Source organism: Gavialis gangeticus, unplaced genomic scaffold (genome assembly GCF_001723915.1).
Source record: "Gavialis gangeticus isolate Ggan-Ray unplaced genomic scaffold, GavGan_comp1, whole genome shotgun sequence".
Lineage (NCBI taxonomy): Eukaryota > Metazoa > Chordata > Crocodylia > Gavialidae > Gavialis > Gavialis gangeticus.
In genome coordinates, this window is record NW_017729011.1 from 14,210,094 (window position 1) to 14,237,025 (window position 26,932).

The window sequence follows — 26,932 nt, forward strand, 5'->3', positions numbered from 1 at the left end:
GCTCACTCGGCGCCGGCGCGCTGCTGCCCGCGCCCCGCCCGGGGCTTCCGGTTCCGCCGGCCATGTTCCACTACTTCCGAGACGCCACCGCACTGCCCCTTGGGAGCTGTAGTTCTGGAAGAGCTGTGGGAACGGGGCGGAGCGACAGGCTGTCACGCGGGCGCGGATTGGGCGGGGATCCATGCTTGCCCCGCCCCGCGCGTGTGATTGGCCCGCGTGCTCGCTGAGTGACGCACGCATCTCTTCGCGGTCGGTTGCGTCATCGACTGCGAACGTTATGACATCACGCTGTTCCCTGGAGCATCCACCTGCCCCGCCCCCCGGGGTGTCGTCACATGGCGGCGTGACGTCAAGGCGCCCCTGTGACGTCGCACCCATTTCATTGCAGCAGCACTGGTACAGCTGTGTGTGGTCCCCCCTCCACCCCACCCCCCTGTTGCCACTACTTTCAGGCTGCCCCTGGACCACCTTCCCCCCTTGTCAGCCTCCGCGTGTTGTATGTGGCCCTCGCGCCCCTTGCCAGGCGTGCTCACCCATGGGTGCCAGCTGCAGTGATGGGCACCAAGCACCCTGCCACACTCATCCCTCGTGGGCGCATCCTGGGCTTTCTCCTCCGACCCTTGGGAGACCTGAGCCTGTGGCGCTGGCAGGACCTCTGCCAGGGCTGCCCGGGGTCTGGCAGGGCCTTGTGGCTCCTGGGACCCGTAACCCCTGGACTGTCTGCGCGTCAGCACCCGCAGCTGGGTTGCAGCGCTCGTGGTGGCGCGGGGCTCAGAGCGCCAGGGCAGGGCTGATCTCTGCCACCCAGCTCCTGTCACGCTAAGGGGTGGCCAGTCTAGGCTACACCTTAGTGTAAACATCCCACCCATCCTGCCCCCTTCTTCCCGCTGGCCCAGACCAGGCCCACTGCCCTCCCTCGGCTCACCAGCAGCTTACTGGTAGCTGCCCCTGGGGTTCAGCTGCCTGCCCAGCCCCTGCTGCTCTGAGCCAGAAGGCAGCCACAAGTAAGTAATGCCCTGGTGAGGGGAAGCAAGCGGGAAACGGAGGGAGCCCCAGAGGCAGGGGACTGGGGGAAGCCCAGAATGGGAGGGGGGATTCTTACCTTTCAGTCCTCCGGGCCCTAGCTGGCCTGAAATGTGACCGCTCCAAACCCGAGCTAGCACTGACCCCCATCTATATTTGTGCAGCTCATGGCATAAGGTGTAACGAGGCCCTAATACTGGGCTCTGGCCTCTTGGCATTTTGGGAAGGAAAAGAAGGAATAGTAATCACAGGCACGTCTGCATCATCATCCTGTGCTGCATGCCACAGCAACGCATCCTGAGTCACAGTGCCACACTGAACCATCCTGTTGTGTCTCAGCATCGTTGCTTCACGCTGTGACACCCCCTCATGCCCTCACGCAGAGGACAGTCGTTCTATCCGGCACATCAGCATTGCATCAGTGCAGCATCCAGCTGCGTCACCAAGTTAAATCACCTCCGTAGCGCCCTGTGCTCCTCTCCAGGACGCCAGTGCCGTGACATCTGTCTACTGCCCACGTTACAGCTTGGCAGCGTGCTCGGATGCAGCAGCCTCCGTCAGGGTGCCACAGGTGGCTACATAAGCAGAGTGCCAGCAGGGGGCTCTGAGACAGCTAAGAGAAGAGATCATTAGCAGCAGGCAGGCAGAGAAAGGATTAGCTCTTACAGCAGTCCTGAGATAAACGTCAAAGCCAAGCCCAGCTTTTAAGGGACAGAGGTAGGCGAAGGAGACAGATGCAGGGAAAAACAGCTGATGAGGCAAGGAGAGGGACTGGCTCAGTGATTAATGGGTAGAGCAGGTAACTAGAGTCAGAACTGGCTCTGCAACTGCCCTACTGTGTGACCTTTAGCGAGTCACTTCTCTTCCATGATTCTCAGGTCTGTAAGCTAGAAAGAGACAGATTAGAGTACCAGCAGCAAAAGCCTGTCACACCAGCAGTATTTACCGATAGCCTCTATGAGTCTCAGTGGGGAAAGCCCTAAACAGATGCCAGTTTGGACAGTGCGCATGAGAGAGCCCAACACTTGGGTCAGGTTTCATAGGCATCCATTTACACCTGACTGGGTCAGATGCTTTGCTGCAACACCTGCATGTTCTCTGAGCCCTCCCACGCTGCGTCCAGTGCTCCTCTCAGCCCTTCTATGATGCCTGGACACTGGCCCCAGTGGGTCCCTTGTCCCCTCTCTCTTCCCCTCTCTCTTCTCTGACCTTTGGGAGCTGTGTCAGATGTTTTCTGTGGCCAGAGCCTCGGCAGGCATAAAGGCTTGGGTCTCTGACTCCACTGTGTTGATTTATATCCATTTCCTGCCCTTTAGCTGGAGTGAGATAAGGAGGAAACCGTTTTAATGTCAATTCAGGGCAACAGAAATTGAACCCCCTCTTCCCCTCAGATGCCTTTCCCAGCCTCATGGCATTAGATTCATTAGTGGTTCCAACTGACACAAGTGATTCAGATTTCCTCTGGTTCCAGGAACACAAAGATCTCAGAAGTGGGACTGGAACCGTTCTCCAGATTCATTGGTCAGTCCTTTTGCAAGTCAGCGTTTTGGAGAAGAGATTTCATTCATCAGTCAGAGAGGAATTCTCTGGGACTTTCCATTCTGTCATCTGGATGAGTGTGGTATGTGCCGGCCCTCATCCCGGGGACACAGGCTCTGTGCTTGCCTGACCCCTGAGCACACTGTGCTCTGTGGTACCTTCTGCCTCCCCGAGTGGTATCTTTTCACTCTGGGCACTACCTGCTCATATTTCCCAGCTTCCAAGCTAGGGCACTGCATGGCTTTCAACAGATGAGATGCATAGGAATGGTGCAGATTGTGTTAGGGACTAAGGGAAGCCTGCAGCCCATGCAACACAGGGCTGCAGCTCTCCAGTAGGGCAGCACAACTTTGCAGCAGCTTTATCCAGCCTCAGCAGGGATAAGTGATCTTTACCAATCACCCCAGATTTCCTTTCTCTCCTACCATTTGCTCAGGGAAGGAACAGCCCTCTGCCCACTGCAGCAAGTCCCTTCCTGCCCCATGGACTCAGAGCCTCACGTATGGAGATGATCAACTTATGATTTTGCCTCCCCACTAGAAAACTATATTGGCAACCCTGTTGGTCCTAACTCATTTGTTTGGAAAGGAGAGTGACTTCTAATCAACAGGCCTGATGAGTCTCCATGCAGCACAAGGAATACAATAACTTTCCACCTTCCTGAAGGAAACTCCCACCCAGCTCACGTGGCAGCGGAGCAAGCTGCCCCAAGCTTCTTTTCCTGTCAAAACACAACATTTGCAATCCGCAGTGGAGGGAACAATCCTGCACTGGCCCCAGGGGATGGATAGGATGTGTCCGAACAGGCTGCACCAGTCTCTATGACGCCAGCTGTGGGGACACCTGCCTGCAAGAGAAAAGGATTCCACAATTCTGCGTTGTGCTGGGATGTTCTGTGCTGGCAAAAGTCTTCTCTGTCCTTTGCTTCCTGAAACAGCCCCTCGGGCACCCCCCTACACAGTGATTTGCCATCACACCAGTGGTACAAAACCCTTTTGAGCACCGTGATAGAGGATACAGTGCACCATTGACATTAGACCAGCTCTACATTAGAAGCTTCTGCCACTGTAGTAATGTTGCTTCTGGATAATCCAGATGAGAACTGCTGGAACAGGAGAGCTGGCCCATTCAGCTACACGATCAGAGCATTTCTAGTGTAGACAAGGCCTTATCTAGGAAGAGTTGCCTTCTAGCAAGAGCAGGGGACTGGGTGTCTGCACTCCTGGTCTATCCTGCCTCTGCCCTGGAGCTGGTCAGAGACTCAGGCAAGTCGCTTAGAGGAAAATTTTCTATTGTGGCCTTTGCTGGAGACCTTTGTGCCTGATATTTACTAGTGTTCCCCTTTCGCTCCAAGTAAACTGGAGAAGACAACATTTCCTATCTGTCTCATGCTTGGAGGCCTGTGGGTAAAACATGCTCAGCTGTGCTGGGGAGGAATCTGCCCATGACAGAAGGAGTGTGTGCGTGCCTTGGAGAGCGTGCCATGAAGGACACAGGTAGCTGCTGACCCGTTGTCATGAAGGCCGACTGTCTGGCTTGGTGGTCCTTGTGATGTCAGGGGCTTCACCTATCTCTGCGGAGACAAAGAACTGTGTGTACACAGAACAACAAGTAGCTCCCCTGAGCACAGCCAGCTAATAAAGTGTGTGTTTATGAGCGACTGTCCAAGGGGAGGGAGCACAGTGTGCAGCTCCCCTGACAGTCATGCTCCAGCTGCTGCCCACACCCTCACTGTGCCAGTGAATCACCACCTCGCAGGTCTCTGGGCAGCTTGTATCACCAAATTCAGTCAGCTCCAGGAGAGTTCATTGATATGCAGGGGCAAGCGCTTGTTGCCAGAGCTGCTTTCCTCCATCCTGTTGTATCATTTCCCCATGTCAGGGGCTGGGGACTGGATTTCTTCTACAGCCCCTGGGGAGTTTGGCAGGAAGCGACACAGTAAACAGGAGCAGACAATGAGCAGCAGTTCTAGGGGGGAGGCAACGCTCTCAGATTTGCTTCCAGAAACAGAGCGCTCAGTGTAACAAACCTTGTGCTGATGCAGAGCTCAGGGAAGTGGTGGACTGCCGGGGCTGCGGCTCTGCTGTTGTCTGGTTAACCAGACAGCAGGTACTGTCAGGCACAAGCAGTGCAGGTTGAAGCTCTGTGACCTCCCTGCCACCAGCTTGTACTGCAGATCCACATGGGTCCTACAGCCACCCAGACAAGCGTGAACCAAGATTTAGCTCTCAGGACCCCCAATCAGAGCACCACCCTGCTGCCTCCACACCATCCCAGCAGGAGATGCAGGTATCTGCTCACAAGGCTGATGTGAACTATGACAAAGCAATCGCACCCCCCAGTTCTCTGGCCTTTCACGGCTTGCTTCACTCTGGGTAGGTAACGCAGGGCCCCTGAATCCAGAGCGAGCATGTGAGTCAATAACAGTGGGGGGAAAAAGCTTGTTGACAAACAGGGATATCATCCATCAAAATTCAATCTTGCCTTCAGCTCTGAGTGATATGCAGACAAATAACCTTCCATTAATTTTTCTGTTAGCTTTTGGCAGCTGTTTAGATTTGGAGGCTGAAGGGAAAGATGCCATCAGTTGTTCTCATACATGGGAAAGGTCCCTGCAGTGCATCCGCTCCTCATTTACTCCCCTCACTTGATTAATGCACCCCATAGCAGTGACATACACACAGCACTGCCCCTGAGTCCTAGAAACATTAATATGTTTGAAAGCCCAGAACATACCAGGACTATCGGATCAAGTCACCAGCACTGTGTACCCAGAAAGTGGAATGGAGGGTTTTCTCCTGAAAGCATGGGTTTGGGATTCAGGAGATCTGGATACAAGTCCCAATTCTGCTACAGATTCCCTGTAGGACCTTGGGTGAGTCACCAAGCCTTTCTGTGCCTTGCTGTTGGCACTTATTTGCTATCCCAACAAAAGCATGGTAGAATTAATTCCTGCTTATCAATCGTCCACAGACCAAAGGTGTTATGGAAATGCAAAGCCCTTTTCCTGTTTACAAGGTAAATTAAGCCCAGCAGGGCTGGCAGACGGGCAGGACGAAACAATATGTGTCCAGTAAAAGAACCAGACGGGATTCCAGGGGCTGCAAACACCACACATCCATAAGTGTTTTATAAAGGGATCAGGGATGTACAGGGACAAACACCAAAGCACAGGCTATCTCTAATGAGGAATGAGCCTCTGTCTCAGCAAGAGCTTCTTACTAAGCCTGAATGATATTGTACAGGCCCCTCTCCAGCTCCTGTGCTCTGGTCCCTAGTTTGCCCTCACCACTCAGTAACACATTCCCCAGCGCTCACCCTGAGGTTTCCCTCCTGGCCTTGCCAGGTTCTGACGCAGCATGGGAAATGCTAATCATGTTACAAGCCTTTTCAAGCTGTGCCAGCCCAGCTGCTCCTCTGCAACTGTGCATGTGTTGGGTATCGCCTGACAAGCAAGGAGACTGCAAGTGGCTTTCCCAGCAAACCGGCAGGGAGAGGGAACAGCCATGGCCTTCCCCTCCCTCTGCAGGGAGTTCAGTGTCTGGGGGAGATGGAGGAGCTGCCCCACACCAGGCCCCTTTTCTTCCCATGCCCCATACCAAGTCCATACGAGGTCCTCCCCACACTCCAGGCCATGTGCTGTTCAGCAATCACTCAGAGCCAAGGAACCCAACCCAGCAGCCGCCTGCCCCAGCAAGCATCTGAGTCCCAGCTGTGGGACCCTGCAGAACGGAGCCTCCGCACAGCACAGTCAATCCCAACCAACTCAGGACAGTGCCTCTTCAAGGTCCAGGCACAGCCCTTCTGCAGACCACACCAGCCTTCTCCCCTGCCCATGCCTTGCTTCCCCACTTTCACCATCTCAGTCCTCTCTTCTCACCACCACTGTCCGTGGGCATCAACCGGTCCCAGCCTGCAGGAACACACCTCCTCTGGCATGGAAGGCATGTGAGGGGAGAACATCAGGACCAAAGGAAGGCTTCTGGGGGTTCCCAATCTTTAACTGAGGCACTGACCCCCCACCTGGTCTGTCCCCTGGGACAGCTGGGTCTGCAGGAGCTTGCACCACTACATTTCCATCATACCCTGTGTAAATGTCCCTCCCAACCAACACCATTTCCTAGGCCCAGTATGGCTCTGGTCTTGAGCATGGCTCTGATCTGCACCAACCCAGGCTGGGTTTACAGAGAGCAGCAGCCTAATTTCACCCCCTCGGTCTTTCCTCCATTCACAGTCCATAGGTCTCCCTTTCACCTACTGAGGTCCTCCCTGTCCAGCTTGCATCTCCAGGGCCTCCCGCTCATTCTGTGTGAGGGGTGCCAGATGCCATGCTGCATTTCCGGGCAGCATTCTCAAATTGGCTGCTGCCCTCAAGCCAGGTATCCTTTAAGCTGTCCGGCTAAGCCTGAGAGATCTAGCCATGGTGGGGAAAGAAACAGGCACTTCCATCTCATCAGGACCTCTGGGATGTTGCACAGCACTCCCTCAGATCATGGAGCTGTCCTGGTGATGCCTCTGGAACCAGCCTCCCTCTCTGCCTCCCACGCAGCTCCGTGTCTGATGGCTGCTGAACCGGCCCCTTGTGCTCTGCAAAACTGACTCTATGCAGATGCCCCGGGAGCCAGCCGTGAAACAGGCTCCCCTGAGCCCCAGACTATGCAAAGTATTTCACATCTACTCGGACTGTGGGACCCCACTGAGACTAAAGCACCAGACTCTGCCTGCATTAGTTAGAAGACCTAAATGCTTATCCATGGGAGTGCCTGTTGCTGCGTGTGCGCTCTTCTCTGTTCCTCGCTCTCAGCAGTAGCACATAGGATTTGCCTCATCTTGCCAGGCCTTGCAGTGTCCTTCTGGAAACCACCTCTAGCAGCAGCCAGTGTTTGACCCTTCAGAGACCACAGCTAAAGCACTCCCGTGAATCCTCTCCTTTATAGACTTTTTCAGGATTAGCCCTTCTGAGGAGGCCAATGGGTTGGGGTACGGGTATAGGGATAGGTGTGTGCAGTTGCATGGTGCGAACTGTCTAATGGGCTTTTAGTGTGCTTTGAGCTGCCAGGTGAACCACAAGCGCCACTTGGCAGAATGTTGGAGGTAGAGTTATATATATATATTTATTTATATATATATAGAAATAAATATTTTTGCAAAAAAACTCCAACTGTTTGCTAAGGTAATACAGTTTCTGCTGAATAACTCCTTACACCTTTTAGGGGTGTTGCACACACCACACCTATCTCAAGGGCACAGGTGAGGGCACATCTCAAGGGCACAGGTGAGGGCATGCTTCCAGCTTACACTGTGCGTGGGAATAGAAAGTGTGTCACTGGGCTACAGTGAGGAAAGGCGGTTCTAGAAGTTTGTCCTTGCAAAAGGAAGGTGTTGTTTTCTAATGGTCAGGACAGGATTCATGCTCCCCCTCGCCCCAACCTGGGCACTGGATTTCCAGCAAAGCCTTTGGACTCCCACTTCATCAGCTCTCCCTCTGTACAGCTCCCCCAGCTCTATGAGGTACTTGGAGATTTGGGATGAAAGCTGCCATGGGACAGCAGTGCAGCCATTATTAGAGAAAGCTCTGTCTAAATTTCATCTTAATAATGCACCTGCTGCCACTATCGTCTGCTTCCATCCTTTAGGACTCTTTGTCCCTTCTACTCAAAGGCCATTGTGGAGTTGAAGCACCTGTCACAGAGGTGGCTGCATTTCTGTGCTGTACTCACATCCCAGTAAAATCCATTGCAGTCAGAGTAACTCCATAAATGGCCCAGCAATGACCCATTGTTTGGGTGGCAAAATCAGCAAGGACGGTTTGCTGAAGAGCTTAGTGACCAGTGAGGCAGCACAATAAAAATGTGCAATTGTTCTTACTCCCTCATTCTTGTTTTGCAATTCCAGCCACAATGACGGAAGCCAATGGTTTCATCCCTTGCTCAGACATACAGCGTCTAACTTAACAATGTGAACTCAAGCACGAACGGCCTGTCTTATTCAGGGCAGATTTTTCCAGTTCTGCCAGTGTCATAACCCAGTAGAGTTAAATCAAATTCCACCTGCTGGCCCTTGATGTAACTGCTAATGCCTTGGCCTGGTAAAAAACCCACTGGTCAGAGATAAGGATGAGGATCCCCTTTGGGAAGGAAAGGAGTTGAAGAGACTAATTTCTGCCCTACACTGGGCCAGTGGAGGAGCAGGAAGGATGACCGTTACATTGCTATAGCTGCACCAGTATAAGCTCCTATGTGGACACTCTTACTCCAGAATGAGCATATCTTTCATTCTGGGTAAGCCAATCACCCAGCCTGCAGGTTTCTCGGTGATGCAGACAATCACCCAGCCTGCAGGTTCCTCATGGCCTTGGGTGGAGAGGGAGAAGCTAAAAGTCATTGGAGGTTCACTGATAACATCCTCCTCTTCCCCTTCCCCACTTTTGATTCCTGGTCAATGTGAGAGCAGATATTAACCTGAGACTGATCTTTTCGGGGCGGACGGAGCTCTGAGCTGGATGCAGTCCCAGGATGCTACTAACAGGTCACGGTGGCTAACTGAAGCACCAGCCAGGGGTGCTCATGCCAGCAACAGGTGACCCTTGTGGTGCAAGCAAGGGGAGGGAGCAGCGGGTGGGTGTGGGAGACTTTCAAAGATAGAGGAAGTGCAGAGTGAATGAGGAGGAGGGCAGGGGGGAAGAGGAAGGGAGGAGCAGCAAGGGGAGGGCTTAGAGATAGTTTATAAACTTACACCCTTTTTCATTTCAGTGGCTCCATCAGCAGCCGAACATGGCAGAGAGCCAGAAGAAAGGGGGCTTCAAAAAATTCAGTAAGTAGCTGTGGGGTATGTGCTGTGGACTCTCATGTGGGTGCTCCTTGGTTACCCTGAAGGCCAAGCATAGTGCAGAAGCAGGCAGGGGAAAGCTGCCTGGGTGTGGGTCATGTAGTGGGTCTCCATACCATGGGGATCTGTGTGCTATCTTTGTGGGCTGCTAGTGAGTGGCACTTGCAGAGGAAACTCACTGCCTATGTAGCAACTGGGGCAGCAGAGCCCAGAGATTTAGTGTAGCTGTCAGCTCTCCTGCTTTGGATGGGGTGGGTTGGTGTGATCAGGCTGACTGGAGTTTCTGACGCACCTTGCAGGTGCCACAGTATAAAACAGCCCTGTCTGTTGGCCATTCTTGAAACCAAGCTGTCTTGCTGGGAACAGTTTTCTCCAGCTAGTATGAAATGGGGCACTGAGGTAGAAATACAGGTGGGCATCCTTCTCATTTCCCTGCCACCTTGAGCTCAACAGAGCCACATGAGACTCTGTCCCCACCCTTAATCCTGCACCTTGATGGAGACTGGTGGAATACTGGATCCTGGATGCTGAGGGGGACTTGTGGACTTGCATTTGGAGGGACCATGCAGAAGAGATGAGGCTGCATGGGCTCCCCAACACGGATTCTAATGGTGTTAACTCAGGCTGTAGGACTATAGTGTTTCTGGGCTATAGGGAAAGTCCTGGTGTTCATTGCAATGGGAGTTTTTCCCCTAGATCAGGCTGGAGCCGGTGGTCACCCTGCACGTGTAGAGATCATTTGCCGTTCAGAGTCAATTGCAAAGGAAATTTACCAGCGGCATCTTGTGGGAGTAACTTTGTTCTTTCCTAGAGACCTGGGGCTTTCCCCAGCACACTGAAAGGCAGCTACCTTACCACGCTTTCATCTTCTGCCCCCTCCTTCTCTTCCTTCCCAGCAAGCCTCCCTGTCATGAAACTCTGCCTGAGATGATGATGCTTGAATTTGCACTTGCAGGTTTTTTCCACTCCCAAACCCCGCAGTGCCCTGGCTGAGATAATCATCCCTATCTGATGCCTTCTACTTCAGGATCACCACATGATTCACAACCAGAGAGAATGGTCCTGATTTAGGGATGAGGGAAACTGAGTCACAGAGTGCTGGCTGGGGCAGAGCAAGAACTGGACCCAGATCTCTGATCTCTTACTTCTGAGCATTTGCCATTTTGGGGCGTAGCACTTTTTTGGCAAAGGTTCTGGCTATGTAGGAAAGGGCTTCAAAGGCACAAACAACAGTAAAAGGACATTTGATTTTCAGCCTTCCCTTCTCCCAGTGCTCTACAGTCTGGCTGTTCAGACTGGAAGCTGTGCAGGGCAGGGCCCATCTTCACACGGGCATGGCTTCATCACAAAACTCATCCAGCTATGTTTTTAGCTTGGGCTGGCTAACTTTGGCACAAATAAAATAACAGTGAAGACAAAGCAGCCCAGCTCAGCCACTCAAGGACAGCCCAAGGTCCTCTGTGAGCTTGACTTGAGCTGCCAACCCAAGCTAAAATCCAAGTTGCCTTGTTTTCACTGCTGTTTTAACCAGCAGTACATGCAGTCTGTTTCTGCAGTGAAGACATGCCCTTTGTGTTTGTGCAACCTCTTGAACAACTTATCTTAGTCAAGGCCTCCAGGCACTACCAGAATACAAATAGACAGCAATAAAATAGATCCACTGAGACATATTTCAGCCACTTACTTCAAGTATGGTTATGATTATGGGTGGTCTGGCTGGATGGTACAAGGTAGTAGTTAAAGTGCAGGACACCTGGGTTCCCCTTTTAGTTCTGCTACTGGTTTAGTATGTGACTTGAAGCTCGTAACTTCCCCTCCTTGTACCTTCATTTCCCCAGCAGAGGTTTTGCAAGCTTTAACTTGCAAGTGTTTGCAAATGTCTTGGAGAACCTCAGAAAACACGGCTGGGAAAGGGCAAAGGGTTGCATTGCAAAGCAGCAGTCACAAACATAGGGCCTTTGGGGCCAGAAGAGACAGCTGCGATCCTTTCATCTGCTGTCCTGCACAGAAACTCCAGGCAGACAGTTCCTCCCTGTGATTCCCACATCAAGCTGGACCACTCTTGCTGGACCTAGCCCTGGCCTGAATCCATGTGCCAACTAAGCTGTAGCATGATGACAGAGCAAGGCGGTACCCTGAGAACAAAACTGCAAGCTTCATTCTCAGTTACTGGCTCCCTAAACAGCATGTAAAGAAGCAGCTGCCACAGGAAGTGGTCACCAAGCTGCAAAAAAGCCTTTAGGCGGTAGGTAAATCAGCGAGGTCATGTACTGCCAATGTTTGTAAGAAAACTGGGGGGCTGTGAGATTCAGTTCCCAGGCTGAATCACCATCTCAGCGGGGGGAGAAAGGGGGGACGGGGCCAAGGTGAGAAACACAAGCTCATCCTGTTTAAGTTATAACTACAGCTTTGGTTAGCACTCTGCACTCAGCAATAGCAGGTGGTGGCAGCTGTGAAATGAGCCAGCAATGGAGAGCAGTCATTGCTTGCTTGCTCAGCTTAGGAAGTGGGTAGATTATCTGCTTCCCACAGTTTGGGCTGCTGGCAGAAAGCTGGGCCGAAGTGCCAGCTCCACAGTGTGAAGGAGCCCTGAGCTAGTTAGGAGAGGCACAGAGAGGCACAGAGATGACACAGATATGTGTTCACAAAGGCATAGAGCTATGCGGTCTCACATCCACGCTGAAACACACACTCGTGTTGCACAGTAACAGCCACGCTCACAGGTAGGCACACACAACCTTGACTCTCTCCCCAGTGGCTCTTGCCTGGCTTGGGGCCCTCACCAACATGACAGCCTGGTAGCCCAGAAAGAGCCGCGGGGCCAGGAGGTGAGGAAACTGGGCAGCACCTCCCTTGACAGCTCTGGGGCGGGCAGTATACCTTTCAGAAGCGAGAGTCCTGGGTTCTGGTCCTGGCTGCAGGGCTGGGAGGCAGTTCCTGCCCAATGTGATATCCTGGCCTGCCCCCCAGGGCCAGGGCTGGAGCCTGGGGGTCTTTCATCACTTGGTTTCCCTCTCTCCATAGCTTGGTGGGGTGGATGCTGCCCTGGGAGCTGAGTGCCAGCCATGGTAGCGACAAGCACAGAGCAGCACCTGGGACGCCCCCCAGTGCTAGGGCAAAGAGTTGGGATCCCTATCGCTGCTCACCCTTGGGCCTGTCCAAGGGCTTCACCCCTAATCTGACTCTAGCTCAGCAAGACAGGCAGCCACTTGGGCCCCAAGCCTCTGGCCTCCAACCTGCGCTGGCTGCAACATTTAGCTTGGAGCATCCTTAGCTACAAAGCAGAACCTTGTAAAGGACACAGGGATCAGAACGCAGGACAATCCCCACCAAACAGCAGCCCCCACCTGCCCTCCTCCCACTGAGCTGCCTGGGTCTCTGCCATGGCGCCGTGGCTTTCCCTGCAGATACATATGCCATGCCAATAAGCACCTACTGCCATACCCCTATATGCTCCTGACGGTTGTATTATTGGGGGTCGCCAGACATCACAGATAACTCAATACACTGTTTGGCTGGCTGCATAGGCAGCTAGCGATCTGGGGCTGTTCTGTTTGGAAGCTGAGCCTGTCTCAAGGCTGTTCCCGATCTGAGTCACGTTCTGCCTGAAAGAACTGCTTACAGTGCAGAGTAGCTGCTCTGCAACGCAGGATGAATGCTACCAGGACAGCAGCTGGGTGTGACCCCCACTTTGCATGGGCATAACTGATGACTCAATGTGCAAGTCAGAGGAGGGTCAGGTGGTTGGCAGGGGCCCAGTCCTGCCCTCAGTACACATTGCCAGGTACTGGATAAGGCAAGAGCTTCAACATGGAAATGAAATCATGATTTTTTGGCTTTATTAAATACCAGGAGGATACTAGTCTCATTATCATACCAGTTACACACAGGGCAAGCCTGGAGATGGTCCAGAGCTCTTTTCAGAGGATGCACCTGCTCCCTGTGTCTGGCCCTTTCCATTTTAACCCAGGTGCATTGACTGAAAGACGAGCAACTCTTAGAACTGCTGGTTATTACCTACTACACAGAGCCCAGATGTGACCCCAAGTGTGCAGGGCAGTGCTGGGACCCCCAGCTGTTCTCACCTCCCTGAAAAAGGCCAACTGAGCGGAAAAGAAATGGAAGCCAGAGGCAGATGCAGGAGACTATTTTTGACCACTCTTATTTACCACCTACTTAAAAAGGGCAGGTTTAAGGGGTTTGGAATTTATTTTTTGCTGTCATTTCTCTTGTCTTGTTTCCTGTCGTTTAGTTTGGAGCAAAGCCTATGGCACGATGTGTGTGTATGTGTGTGCGCGTGCACGCGCGCGCATGTGTGTAAAGACCTGTCATAAATTGTTCGCAGCAGCCAGACAAATGCAGCCTCTTCCTCTGCAGCTGTCAGTGTTTTGCTGAGACAGGGAGAGGGCTGGGAGAGGGGCAGCAGGTGGCCCTGTTTACGTTTCTGTGGCTAGTTGGAGAGGAAAAGAATCACTTTGCATCTTGTTGCCCATCCTGGGCATGAACCCAGAGGGCCAAGCCTGACTGTGGGGTTAGAGGACTGCTTGGCCCTCACGAGTGCCAGGGCATCTGAGTTTGGGTCTCAAAGCCCCACCTTGGTCTGAAGCCACTGGGCTTAGCAGGACACAGGAGCAGGGAGAAGCAGAGGTTAGTTTGTTATTGGGGTCTCCCTCTTTTTAAACCAGTGTCTCAGGAGGCTCCTAAGGCAGCTCACCTCTCAGCAGCACCATGCCCGAGCAGAGCAGCCTCACACTCCCTATGCATTTCTGTCAAGCTGGCCTCCCCTGGGGCCATGATGAACATGCCCCAGAGGAGGCCAGAACTCCCCAATGGGGCTGTAGCTACTGAGCAAAACCTTGCCGACCAGTGGGCAAAGACTGACACAAAGCACCGATTTGCTGGGTCACTGGTGCAGTATCAGATGCTGCTCTCCTCACTGGCCTGATGCTCCTCCACTGCCTGGATCCCTTAAAGAAACCCATCAACCTGACTGGCCTTAAGCAATAGCACCAGTGCTAGGGGATTGGCGGGCTGCTGCCCAGCCAGCAGGAAGCACTCACGCCTTGGTTATGGTGGATCCCCCAAAATAGTGATGCTTTTTGGCTGTGTGTCATTTCCCGTTGACGTTGGAGCTATGGATTTGCTTCTCTGGCCAGATATATACGGAAAAGGGGGAAGAGTTACTATTCTACCCCATCACCTAGATGATGCTGTGTGGACTGATTTTCAACAGCCCTGCTCCTTGTGCTGTCCTTTGCCTCTGTGCCAGTGTGTGAACATGGATTGGGTGAATGGAGGTGTCTGGCAGCATCTTGCACGTGCTTTGCACAGGAGTGAATCATACTAACAACCCCTAGTTCCTACCCAACTCTTTCCAGACCCAGATCTCCATGAGCTTTCCAAAGGTCAGTGTCATTGTCACCAGCATACAACAATGGCGCAAACCCACGGGCCCAAATCAAGGTTCAGGAGGGTACCACCAGGTCCCACCAATGCAAAAGGTCCTTTTTATCACAGTCTCAGTCTGGGAGCCAGATGAGTCCCATGGCCTGGCTCTCCTATGCCCATCCCTGTTCTACTCACCCCAGCAGTAACACAGACTGATGCTTTCTCATCTTTTCCAGAGTTCTTCAAGTTCAAAGGCTTTGGGAGCCTAAGCAACATCAATCGAGTGTTCACCATCCGGCGAATGTCTGTCGCCCCCAGCGCACCAGAGACCCTGGGGCCGGGTCTCCTGCAACCCAATGGCTTCCTGGAGGACACCTTTGAGAGCACTCAGGATGACTTGAACACCATGCCCAAGAGCCCCACCCCCTACGTCAGGTCATCTGACATGTACAGCCATATGGGGACAATGCCCCGGTTGAGCCATGCAGGGAAACGGGTCAAGGGCTCCAAAAACTGTCAAAAGAAAGGGAACCCCGATGGCAAAGCCTGTGGCCCATCCCCGTCATCCCTCCCAGAGTCCCCAGCATCTTCCGTTGCCCCTGCCCCTGGAGCAGACCCCCCCTCGACAACTGGAGAATCAGAGCAGAACGGGGAAAAGACTCTGCCGTCAAACAGCATCCCCAGCCCTAGGGGATCAATCACGGCGATGCCTGAAGTAGAGTCCAGCTCCTCAAGGAGCCTCCCTGAATCAGCCTCTGAGTGCACAGCAGAGACACAAGTGGCCAGTCCAGCGCAGGCCCCTGTTCAAGATCCCAGGATGGAGCTTACCAAAGAGGAGCCATTGGAAGAGCCCATTCAGCTGGATGGAGGAGATCAAGGGGAAGAGACACTACTGGCAGTCCCCCCTGAGAGCTCACAGGAAAGGTAAGACTTGATCTGATATAGTACCCAACTAACTAGTGCTGCTGAATCACGGCTTGAGTTAGGAGGGTGCTGGGCCTACAGACCTCTAGCCAGCAAAGTCACTAAGTAGTCCTGGACCAAGCACATGCTACAAGTCTGGAAAATTCAGTTGCTTTTGAGAAACCTCTCAAATTTGAGAACACTTTTCCTGTGGGATTTCTGGGCTTTCCTGCTTCTGGTCCGGATGGAAATGTCTCTGACAGCCTGGCTTTGCCTGTTCTTCCTGTTATCTTGTTCTCAGTTTAATTTCAACTAATAGTGTTATGGGCTTGATCCAGCTGAGAAAGGCAATTCCCCAAATGTTGGAGTGTCAGGGAGCAGGTGTGAGATGGGTGTGTAACATCTCCAGTGTGTAAGTCTGTCACCTGCTCCTCCCCCTGGAATGGGAATGTCCCTTTCAGAGCTCAGCCACTGCCTCTAGTTCAGTCTCAACAGCTGGGACATCCAGCACAGGCGGCCTGCTGCTGCTGTTCAGACCCCAAATGCCCATGGCTCCCAGAGGAGAGAGCTGCCTTCACCCCGGTGCCTCTCAGCTCCAGCCTTACCCAAACTGATTTAAGTGCGTGTCAAATCCGTGAAGGAAGTCTCTGCCTGGGAAAGCCTGTGCACGCAGGAGCTCACAAGCTGGAATGCAGATGGGGGCAAACTGGGCTGGTGGGCGGGTGGTGGGGATTACAGCTGCATTAACGAGACCCTAGCATGCTTTTGTGGTGACGGGGGAGTGAGGAGAGTGACTTGACAACAAGTTCCTGAGAACCATAAAGGATGGCAACCCCCTGCTTACTCCAACTTTCAACACCTGCCTCCCCCCTCCACTGAGAGCCTAAAAATGATGACAGCCTCCATGCCTGTGTGTCTGTAAGCACGTGAATCCTTTGCCCTAGGAAATAGGTCAGCCCATGCCAGGGGACTCTGGCTGCTCTCCCTGCAACACCCTAAAGCCAAAGTGGGGGGCACAGCACAGGGGGAGAATACAACGCAACCCAATAGCAACAGGAGCTCCCAGTGCTGCCAGATCCATTCCTCTAGCCAACATGCCCATGAATCCCATGCTGTCTTTTGGTCTCCCCATCTCTGAGGCAGTGCAATATGCTGCCAGATCCTGGGGTGATGGAGGCAAAAGAAGGGGCAGGTGAGAGGCATGCAGTTTCCTTGCTCTGGTTTCCTTGCTCCTCCCACCGCTTGTCTCTGGGAAGGACAGGGTCTTCCTGGAATGGACTTTGCTTGTTCAGACAAGTCTGGGCTATGGGCCCAAGCAGAGGATGTTATGCCACTCTCCATCACAGCAATTTCTGAGCGCAGAGAACCAGGCCCTCAGCTGACATAGCAGCCTCATTTGTGTAAAGCAAATGGCGCTGCACTGATTCATACCAAGTAGCTGAAAATCTTAAAGGAGAGGCCCTTTCTTCTCCAGTGGGGAAGTTTTCTCTCCCCAGTCTTGGCTCCTTACACCCCTTCTGCCTGGCCCCATTCTGGCCTCACATTCCCGGTTGACATCAGAGAGGCCCTGTTGGCCTCAGCGGAGTCACTCCTGATTCCCACCAATGCCAGTGACCTCAGCCCCCGGCCCCCTGCCTCCTTCCCACACAGGACCGGCATTTTTCCCAGGGATCTGGCGTTTGTTTTCTCAGGCGGTCTGTGTTATGGGAGGCTCGGTGCAGGCTGCAATGCCAGGAGCATGTTAATGAAGAGGAATTTCTCTCAGCTATGGGAGCTGGGCCCCTGCTCAGCTTTACATGCCTTATTGGGCACTGAAAGGGAGGGACAGAGGCAGCTGGGAGGAGGGACAGGGACACAGAGGAGGCGGTTCTGCGTCTGGCTCTAACGTCCAGAAGTTCAGCGCTTCCAGCTCAGAGCAAGAAACAAAGTTTCTCCCCAAGTGCAGTGTGCAAGTGCGGAGCTCACAACTCAGCCAGCCAGGACAGATGACAGAGGTGGGCCGGAGGTATTACACCCTGGGGCATGGCAGGTAAGCAGATCAAGGCCTTCCACAGCTGAACGGCAGTCGGTGAGACCAGAGCAGCATGCTTGTACAGGGGGGTCCACAGCTAATTTTGGTGTTCAGAGGAGAGCAGAGTGGGTTGCGGGAGAAAGACCTCTTTGTGCATGAGAGAGAGAGAGTCAAGTGGAGGAAGGAGAGGAAAGAGCCTGAAAGGGAGGAGTGGGGAAGAAGTCTTCAACTTTCACTACAGCACAGAGCTACTCCCCTCCTGAGAGGGGAAAGGGATGCTAAGGAGGTTGGGGGCTCTCTGGAAAGCTGACGCAGGATCTGCCTAGTGAATGCATTCCCCGTCCCTCAGCGGAAGAGATTTGCTCATGGAAAGAACAAATACATCTGTTGCCGAGACCGCTGGGACTCCGAGCCAGGGGCTCTGCGGGCAGGAAAGGCGCTCAGAAGCTGGGTGCAGTCAGCTTTGTTGGACTTGCTTGGTTTCTATAGACTAGGAATGAGATCACTCTTTAGCCAAACCCTGGTGGGGGGTAGCAGGAGGCTCCTTTCACCGCTCTCTCTGCCCTGCCCAAAGCCCCGGAGCCTGGGAATGTGCACGGCATGTGTGAGTGTAATATCCTACAGTCCCTCACACGCTCAGGCCTTGCCCTCACTGCTGAATTCTGTGAGATTTTACCCCTGAGTATCTAACAGAGGAGCCATCCTGAGGCAGAAGGACAGGAGAGAGCTAGCGCTCTGGTTTTTACCGTGAAGTAAACTAGGTAAGACCAACCCTAGATGGGGTGGAGAGATGATCCTGCTTCCGTTTCTACATGGTAAAACCAAAGTTTTTGTACCATGGGGCAGCTCCTGGGCTTTGGAAATGAAAAAAAAAGAAGACCCAGGTTAGCAGTAACCATGGGGCTTCGTTCACTAACCCCTTGAAGCTGGGGCCAAAGGGTATGAGCAAGGAGGGACTGCATGATTTTGTGCCCCCGGTTTTGGCTGGAACGCCCTCTGGGTTCACTTCATTTGCCCTACTGGAATTTCTGCCCGCAACGGCTCATGTATTCAACAGCAAAGGAGGCAGGGAATAGACTGCCAGTGTTCACTGCTGAGAAAGAGCAAGGGAGGCAGTAGCTGAAAAAAAGACTGAGGCACCGAGGTGACTTGAGCAAAGAGGAGCAGGGAGGGAACAAAGCACTGATGGGACAGTCAGGGATGTGTCTGCTTCCTCTGACTGATTACAGCCAACTTCCCAGTTACTGCAAACTGGTTGAAACCCTGGGGAGCTGGGTGCCTGCTCCCATCCTGAGCTGGCTGTGGGTGGGGCCTGCTCATTGCCCATCATTTAAAAAGCAGAATCATCTGTGCATCCAGCAAGGGCACAAACCTGGGGTCAACCCCAAGGGCAACTAGATCCTGGATGCTGGGTGAGAAGGGAACAAAAAGTGCTCCTTAGGTCACCGCCATGGGAGATTTCCCCACCCTGCGCTCATCCTGCAGCTGTCAGAGGCACATCCTGTCTGTCCGGAAATATCTCCCTTCATCTGAGCTAAGGAGGAGGCCAAGGACACTGGCGGTGACTGGCTTTCCTTTGCTCTGTCTGATGCTCACTAATGGACAGTAAATTGTGCTCAGACAATAGCAAGGAGGCCAAGAAGTTCATTTGAAAGGTGAATGCTCCATCTTTGAGTCAACCCAGGATGCTTACGTGCTGCAGCCGATAATGGAATGTACTGGTCAGAGCCTCCTATAGCCTCTAGGATCCATGCTGTGCCCTAAAACAGACAGTGCAGACACTATATACTCTATCCATACTGCCCTGCCAATGCCATTTCTTTCTTGCCTGCAGCATCCCTTTCTGTTCCAGCTTTTGGATTGCTTGCCAGATATATCAGTTCCCCCTCAGATTGATCTCCAGCACCTCCTGCTATTCCACTTCTCTGCAGTGCCAATGTACCTTCATTTTGCCTTGAACATCCACTGCTTTTCCAGTCCTAGGCCTTCCTGAGCACAAATGGTGCCAGATTGTAATACAAGTTCTGTGACGCAGGCAAATCTCCATCAGAGTCTAAGCTGCAACCATCATTCTCATGCACCTTGTGACCCAGTCTGGGATCCAGATCTGGGTTCCCAGAAGAGGAAGGTTGCTGCTCTAAGCAGCTGTGCCAGATGAAATGAAGTTTTGGGGCAGAATCTAGCAAAGGGCTATAGCTGAGATAGTGACATCCCAATCTTAGAACAGGCTCTGGAGGCGCTGCTTCCTAAGTGTCACTGTCAGGCACCCATGTGACATGTATTTAGGATCCGCCTTTGTTCTACAGCTGTGTGTGTGAGTCCATGCCGAATTATATAAGGACTGAATTAAGCACAGGCTCAGACCTGGATGTTCAATTTAAAACTTTTATTGTTTCACAAAGTCATAAACTAAGGAGGTCTGTTGGTTCACGAGGTTCCCAAATCAAGCCCTTGCTTTCTAACCCGAAGGCTAGGTGCGGCTGCCCGATTCAGTAGTCTCAGAACTGGTCAACAGCTCATTTAAAAGGAGTCCCTTATCTTTTTTTAGACAAAAGATACAAAACTGTCCCCACTCTGTCTGAGTGAGGCATCTAACATAACTTTTCTATTACTTATATATGATAACACATATACATATGCATTTCTAATTCTTACTTCTATTGGTTACTAGTTAACTCATCTATATTCTACACGCTCTTTATTATAATTGGTTACGCTTCTTATGTTAATTTCTAATAGTCTACTTATAATACTCCCCAGACTTTATCAGCGTGATATATGGTTGTTTTTGTTCTTGCGGTTTAGCCTTGCATTTCCGTATTTTCTAAAAAAACACTGCTTTGCTTGCAATTTTTATCATACTGTCAGCATTCTTATTCAAGGGTCAGATAGTGAAAACCAGAATGTCAATCGCTGACTTCTCAACCTCCTTGAAGCATTCTGGGAGTTTTAGTGCGTTGTTACTTATGCTAGGCCTTGCTTAGCATAAGCACTATCTCACACTGTGGGCTTTGACAGTCACACTGGGTCACAGAGCTCACCTTACCGTATGCCCACTAGTGAGAAAGAAGCTGATCTGGAGAATCATCCCTGAATAATCTTCCTCCCTATCTCACACCAGGGACAGGGACCCTCTGAGGGATTATCCTTCCAAAGTTGCCTGGACCAGCATTTCCCCACTATGCACAGAAATGGCATTTCCCCTTCCTAGATTATCTTGCATAAAGAGCATTTTCACACATCCCTCCGCATCGATAATCCTGCTTAAAGGTACAGAGTCCTCCTCACGGACAAGTACCGTAACAGTAGGCACCAGTGCTAGTGAGCACCGTCATGCGCCTAGGGATTTTGATTTTGGTAGCAATTCCCACTGTCATGTGACCAGGCCAGGAAATAAAGTCCAGCCACTTTCCAACAGAGATCTTACAATGCAGCAAACTGAATCACTCCTAATAGCGCAAGTGCAGCTTCCTGAGTTACTTGGTCTGAGAGGAAATATGGGAAAGAGACGGAGGAGGTGACTTCAATGAATCCATATTTTTCTTGAAGCAAGCAGTAGGGAATAGAATAGATATACGTGGGTGAACACTTCTTGGTTGCTGCACATGGCCCTGAAGTGCTCTGCTCCCTTCTGGTGCAAGGGCGAAGGAGACAGCAAGCAGCTAGACGGGGTCATTCTGAAATGTCAAAAGGATCGATCCAGGCAGGAATGCCCCTTGGGAGAGCAGTTCTTTACAAGCAGGCAGCCACCAGGTGAGCACTATAGCCACTGTGGTACAAACACATGGAACAAGGGAAATAGTCAACTGGTCACCGGCCAGCCAGAGTGGAGATTGGTTGACTAAGTGGAGACTTGAGGCCCAAGAGCTGACCAGCCCAAAGCAAGGTGACTGTAAATGGACTTGGCTTGTTAAAGAACCATGCAGATCATTGATGCAGAGTCTGGGAGCACTGTCCCCAAAGGAAGGGGGTAGCAAGCAATTGGCTAGGCATCTGCAAAAGCTTCTTATTCTCTTAACAAGGTTTTTTGCAAAATGACTCCTCTGTAGTGGTTTTAATCAGTTGAGCTCAAAGGAGCCAGGTATCCTCACTTTATTGATGGAGAAAGCGAGGCACAGAGAATTAGGATGACCTATCCAAAATCCCCAACCTGGCTATAAGCACAACTGAGACACTGATTGCCTGAGACCCTACTGCAGGACAAAGGAGAAATGCTGTGTTAGGAGAGTTCATCAGGTGCAGGCCAGGCGGGCGATGAAAGCAAGGAGTTGTAGCCAGAAGTGTCTGAGGTCTTCCTGACTCATTTCTGAACCCAGATGTAGTAAATGCATTGGCCCAACCTGACACCAGCTGTGGAGGACATGGAGGCAGCTTGCCCCGCCTCCCCGAAGCATTCCCAGCCAATCAAAGCAGGTTCCTAGGCGGCAAAGCCGTGTTCCAGAGGGAGCGCTGGAATTTCTCCCAGGCACTTTGACTGGCTTCAAGAATGCCGAGGCTCATTCAAGAATCCTCTGGGCCATTCAGTCATAAGGGTTCCCGGCATACGGCTGCAGCCGGCATCCTGGTGCCTCTCGCACAAGCGCCACATCTGCTTACAGTTAGGAGGGAGGTTATTAATAGTGGTTTCATTCTTCCCCAGCCGGGAGTGGAAGCTGGGGCTCATTGGCCCCGGCTGCTGGGATGTGCATGTGGCAGCTCATTAGCCATAAGCCCAATGTCTTCGCTAAGCACTGGAGGAGCTTAAAAGCCCCTCCTAAATTCCACTTCCCAGCTGCTCTTATGCTCCCAATTTCCTGCCTGGTGCCTCCCCTCCCCACTTAGGCTTTTCTCACAGATTCCCAAGGACCCAAGGTCACTCTCTGGCTGTGTGAAACACATATGTGAGAGAGAGGCACCTTTGGACACATCCACCAGCTCACAGCTGGTGCTGGGGAGAGCCCGAGTGGATTCGTAGACTCCCTACAGTACCAGCAAAAGTCAGTCCTCACCCCCCATCATTGTCTGGAAAATTGCCACTATGAGGAGGTAGCCTGCTCTGGTAGCCTCTGGTTTGGGAGCCATGGCTGTAGCAGCTCTTCTTCCAGGGGCATTATTCATGGGTAGTTACTCCCCTGCACTCCATTTGCCCAGGGAAATCAGCAGAGACTTGCTCTACATCATCATAACCAACTGGTGGATGATACTAATCACCGGGCACCATGCCAGGGCCCTGCTGCTGGGTGAGTGGAAACCCTCTAAGGATGATGGGCATTGGGTTCTACCTGTCAGGCCCGTTTTAGCTCCCAGAGGTCAGTACAGGATTTGTCTCCAGTGTGCATCTACTAGTGATCATAGGATTACCTGCCCATAAGAGGTACCTCCGCAGTCTGAGAGATCTCACCGCTGGGCTGTCTCCCAGTTTCCAGTCTCACTTTTTCACACTCTGAAGTTTCTTGAGTGAAATAGAGTCTTTGTGGCTGTCTGGATATAGGCATTAATGACACAAATGAGGTGGATGCTGCTCCCTGCAAGGCAAGGTTCTCCATTAGACTCCACGTCCAGCCCAGACACATAGGGCACAGACACCACAGCAGGCTCAAATGGGTTGCAATGATTCCTGACATGGCATCTGTTGTCCCCTTGCAGAGTAGCCTAGTGCCTGATCCTCCACTTATCCCACGAGCACTGTCATGCAGGGTGTCCAGCGCGTGACCCCACAACTGGGAGGAGTTCTTGCACCCTCCACCTGGCTCTTCCATTGATTCACTGAGTGCCTCCAGCAAGTCATTTCATCCATGTGCCTCTGTTTTCCCTGCTGTAAATCAAGGACACAATCCTTAGCTGCCTCCCGTTAAGGAGCACTGATTACCTAGTCATTGTTATTTATGTTCTGGTAGCCCTTGGGAGCCCCCAAACCATTCTAGTTCCCATATATGCAGAACAGACCTGCATTTTTAGGCTGACAGGGTTGAGGAAGAGATTAGCATACAGATCATACCAAACTCAAAGAGACCACAGTGTGCATGTCCCATCTCTGACATGCTACACCAATGCTACCTCTGTCTAGACCGCGGACTGTCAGTCTTCTTCAAAAACCAACAGGAAGTCAAAGCAGACACTGAGGGCAACACAAACCCTCTTACAGTGCTTTGGAAATGGAAGTCTTAAAAACTCTGCACCATCAAAAGCCTAGAAGTCAATGGCTGAGTGCCCTACCACATACACCCATTTTGTACCAGCCCAAATCCACTGGTCTTGAGCCGACTACTTCTTTATACTAGTGTCAGTAAGGGCAAGTTCTGGGCAATGAATAGAAAAGATCTGTGTCCTTTCCTGCTCCCTCTACCTCCAGGTCTCCTGTCTGTCTGCTCCTGACAGCTGAATGTGCCGCTGGCCTATAAAGAAGCACCACCATTGATTTCAAGGTTCTTAGAGCTTTTAAGCACATGACTAATCTAGAGAAATCAGTAGCACTGCTCACATGCCTGAGGTGAAGTATTGGCAGGTCAGAATGCCAGAACATGTGTTGCTCAGGTCAGTTTGTGGCACAGGGATGATAAGAAGCACTGAGCCTGGAGAATGGAGCCCACAGGGCATAGCCTGAAAGAGGGAGGGGAGGAAAGGTGGCTTTATGATGCCCCTGCCCACCCTGGATTCCAGGCTGCTCTAGGAGGTAAAGCAATAGACCCAGGGGATGCTCACATTTACAGCTGCATTGCAATTCAGAATCTTTTCAGCCTCCTCAGCCTGTGTGCCAGCCCCTTCCCAGGGAGGCAGTACAGGCCCCTGTACCACTCTGGTCTCCTTGGAAATCTCCCTTAGCCCCTTGCAGTTCCTGTGTCCCCTTCACACACAGCCAAAGCCACCCATAGGGGCAAGGGCCAGGACAGATTCCTCACCTGTCCTTCCCAGCCTCTGGCAGGTGTATACACGTGTGCATCTCCCTATCTGTGCACCTAGTCCAGCATCCTGGAGAGACAAGTCAAGAAGCTTGGTGCAAGGGTCCATAAAGGGATTTGCACATGGAGTCATTGCTGCGACAGTCATAACAAGGGAACCGTCGAGTTTAAAAGCTGGACTGCTTGGTTTAAATATTAAACATCTGAGCCTGGCTCTCAGCTGCACAGCCTGGGGGCAGGCTGAGCAGGGCTCACCTCCCCACTGCTGCTGCGGAGTTACTACCTGTTGTTGAGGGGGGAAGGTTACATTAAAATGGCCACCCCCCTGAGCCCAGCCTAGTAGCACAGTGTAGTGAGCAGCTTTGGTTTGGAGGAAGGAAAGGATTTGGACACGTCTCCAAACTAGTTGGAGGACAGATTATTCTCATTATCCTGCCATATTGGGCAGCATGCATGGGTTGTACGTGGAATATGCCCTTCACAGTTGCGTTCCTTCCTTTTAAGCTCTGCCCGCTCACCCTGCTGAGACAAGCAGCTGAACAGGCCTGTTCGTTCTCAAACCTTCTAACCAGCAAGGACAATATCCCAAACTCCTACATTAATAGAGCAGCCAGAAGTAAGCAGGAGATGCCACCTTCCCATCTCCCATAGTGACTCCTAGCACACCTCAGATCTTTCCAGTGGCTGGACTGAGTCAGAGCTCTGGAATTTTTAATTGCTGTCACTCATTAGCTTGTGTGTGTGATTGCATTTTGCGGGTGGAGTTAAACTGTGAAAAGCAGGGACACCAGGGGTTCCTTTGAATCACACGTCCCACAGACTGCAGTTGTGTTGCCTTGTGCTGTGACCCTGGCAATTCCAACAAGCTAGAGACAGATGCAGTAGCTCAGGGCTCAGCTGGGATCTCAAGAAGTGGCCTTCATGTCTGGGGTGGCACTTTTCTGCTCTGGCCCAGGGCTTAGTGGTTGCTGGAGGTGCTGCAGTTTGGTTAAGAATTAAACTGAGGCCTTAATTAAACTGGTGATGGATCCCCACACTCCCACTACCCACCTTTTCCACAGCCCTCCCCTGCCCAGCACTCCATCACGCAATAGACATGCAAGGCTCAGCCTGTGAATATTTGAAGGGAAAGGTGTGGAGAGAAAGGGAGGGGGGCCATTTCCTGGCCAGCCCCCCTAGGGTGGGTGGAGGCACTGTCTGGTTCCTGACCCGGGATTCTGTGAGTTATTCTGGGCCTCCTGGCCCACCCCTTCCGCCCTGCGCTGCTCCCTCATCATGCTCCTGCTGTTTGGGAGGGCTTGGGGGAAGCAGATGGGGCCTGAGCAAGACAGGAAGGTGCTGAGGAAACACTTTTGCAATCCTACGTGTCCCCGCAGCATCCCATTCCCAGAAGAGGATGGGATTTCAGGTCTGAGTAACGGGAAACTGGGAGCAAACATCCCCTTTTTAGTAAGGAGGGGACTTCAGTGATTACGATCATTGTACCTGCCCCCCCTTCCAGCCCCCCTGTAAGCAGAAATGCCTCCAGGCCTGATTGCCCCTTAGTACCAGCCCCCCTGGGTCTGGGAGGATTTACACCACCTGCCCCAAGAACTTCCCCTGCCAACAGTTCTGGTTCAGGTGCTTTCACCTCCAGAGACTGCCCCCTTCACCCCCACACTTCTCCCGCCTGAGCCCAGCAAACACTCATACCCCGGCCTGGCTTGTGTGACAGGCCCCAAGCTGATTTGAGGAAAAATCCCGTGAGAACGTCCTCAATCTTCTTCAGTCGTATTAGGGATATTAAGGTCTAATTCCAGGAGCTCATGCACTGGGCAAGTAGCTCTGGGAACCTTTTCTAAAGCACACTTGTTCTCTCAGCTGTTTCATAATAGCTTCTGCATCTGCCCAGGTCAAGCTGGTCCCCCCCCTGGGAACCTGCCCTCCAGCCTCCAGTTGTCCAGGGCACCCCCCTCCTCCTGCCAGGCCTCCAGGGAACAGCTGGCAGGCGACACTGCAGTTTTCTCTCTCTCTCTCTCTCTCTCTCTTTCTCTCTCTCTCCCTCCCCCCCTGCGCCCAGTTTTACAGTGAACTGTGGAAACAAATATGTTATGCACCATTGTAGTAGCCTGTCTATGGAGATTTTGTTTTGTTTTGTAAAAATATATGTCTTTATATATATATAAAGGTTACCTATATATACACACCTTCTACTGACTCTAACCTGCCTGTCTATGGAGGTTTATATTATTTTATTTTATATTTAAGAGAATTTTTCATGTGCTAATCCAAGTCAATTCCAAATCCGTGAGTCAATCCAGAACCGTAAGTGGCCCTATAACTGGCAAACATCCTCCACCCCACCTGGGGCTTCAGATGTTTC

At 52.1% G+C, this 26,932-nt stretch overlaps 1 protein-coding gene across 2 annotated transcripts in view; it reads left to right on the plus strand.

Moving 5' to 3' along the window:
* Window positions 1–9,280: 9,280 nt before the first annotated feature.
* The window catches only part of SH2D3C (SH2 domain containing 3C), a 50,924-nt gene continuing 33,272 nt past the window's right edge, over window positions 9,281–26,932 (plus strand). The window contains exons 1-2 of one of the 2 annotated variants that reach the window (XM_019510552.1): window positions 9,281–9,375; window positions 15,015–15,702. In XM_019510552.1, the coding sequence (XP_019366097.1) occupies window positions 9,336–9,375; window positions 15,015–15,702 (728 nt within the window). In that variant the 5' untranslated portion in view covers window positions 9,281–9,335. Of the gene's footprint in view, window positions 9,376–15,014; window positions 15,703–17,540; window positions 17,711–26,932 lie in introns of those variants that run through there. The other variant, XM_019510553.1, reaches the window with a different exon arrangement.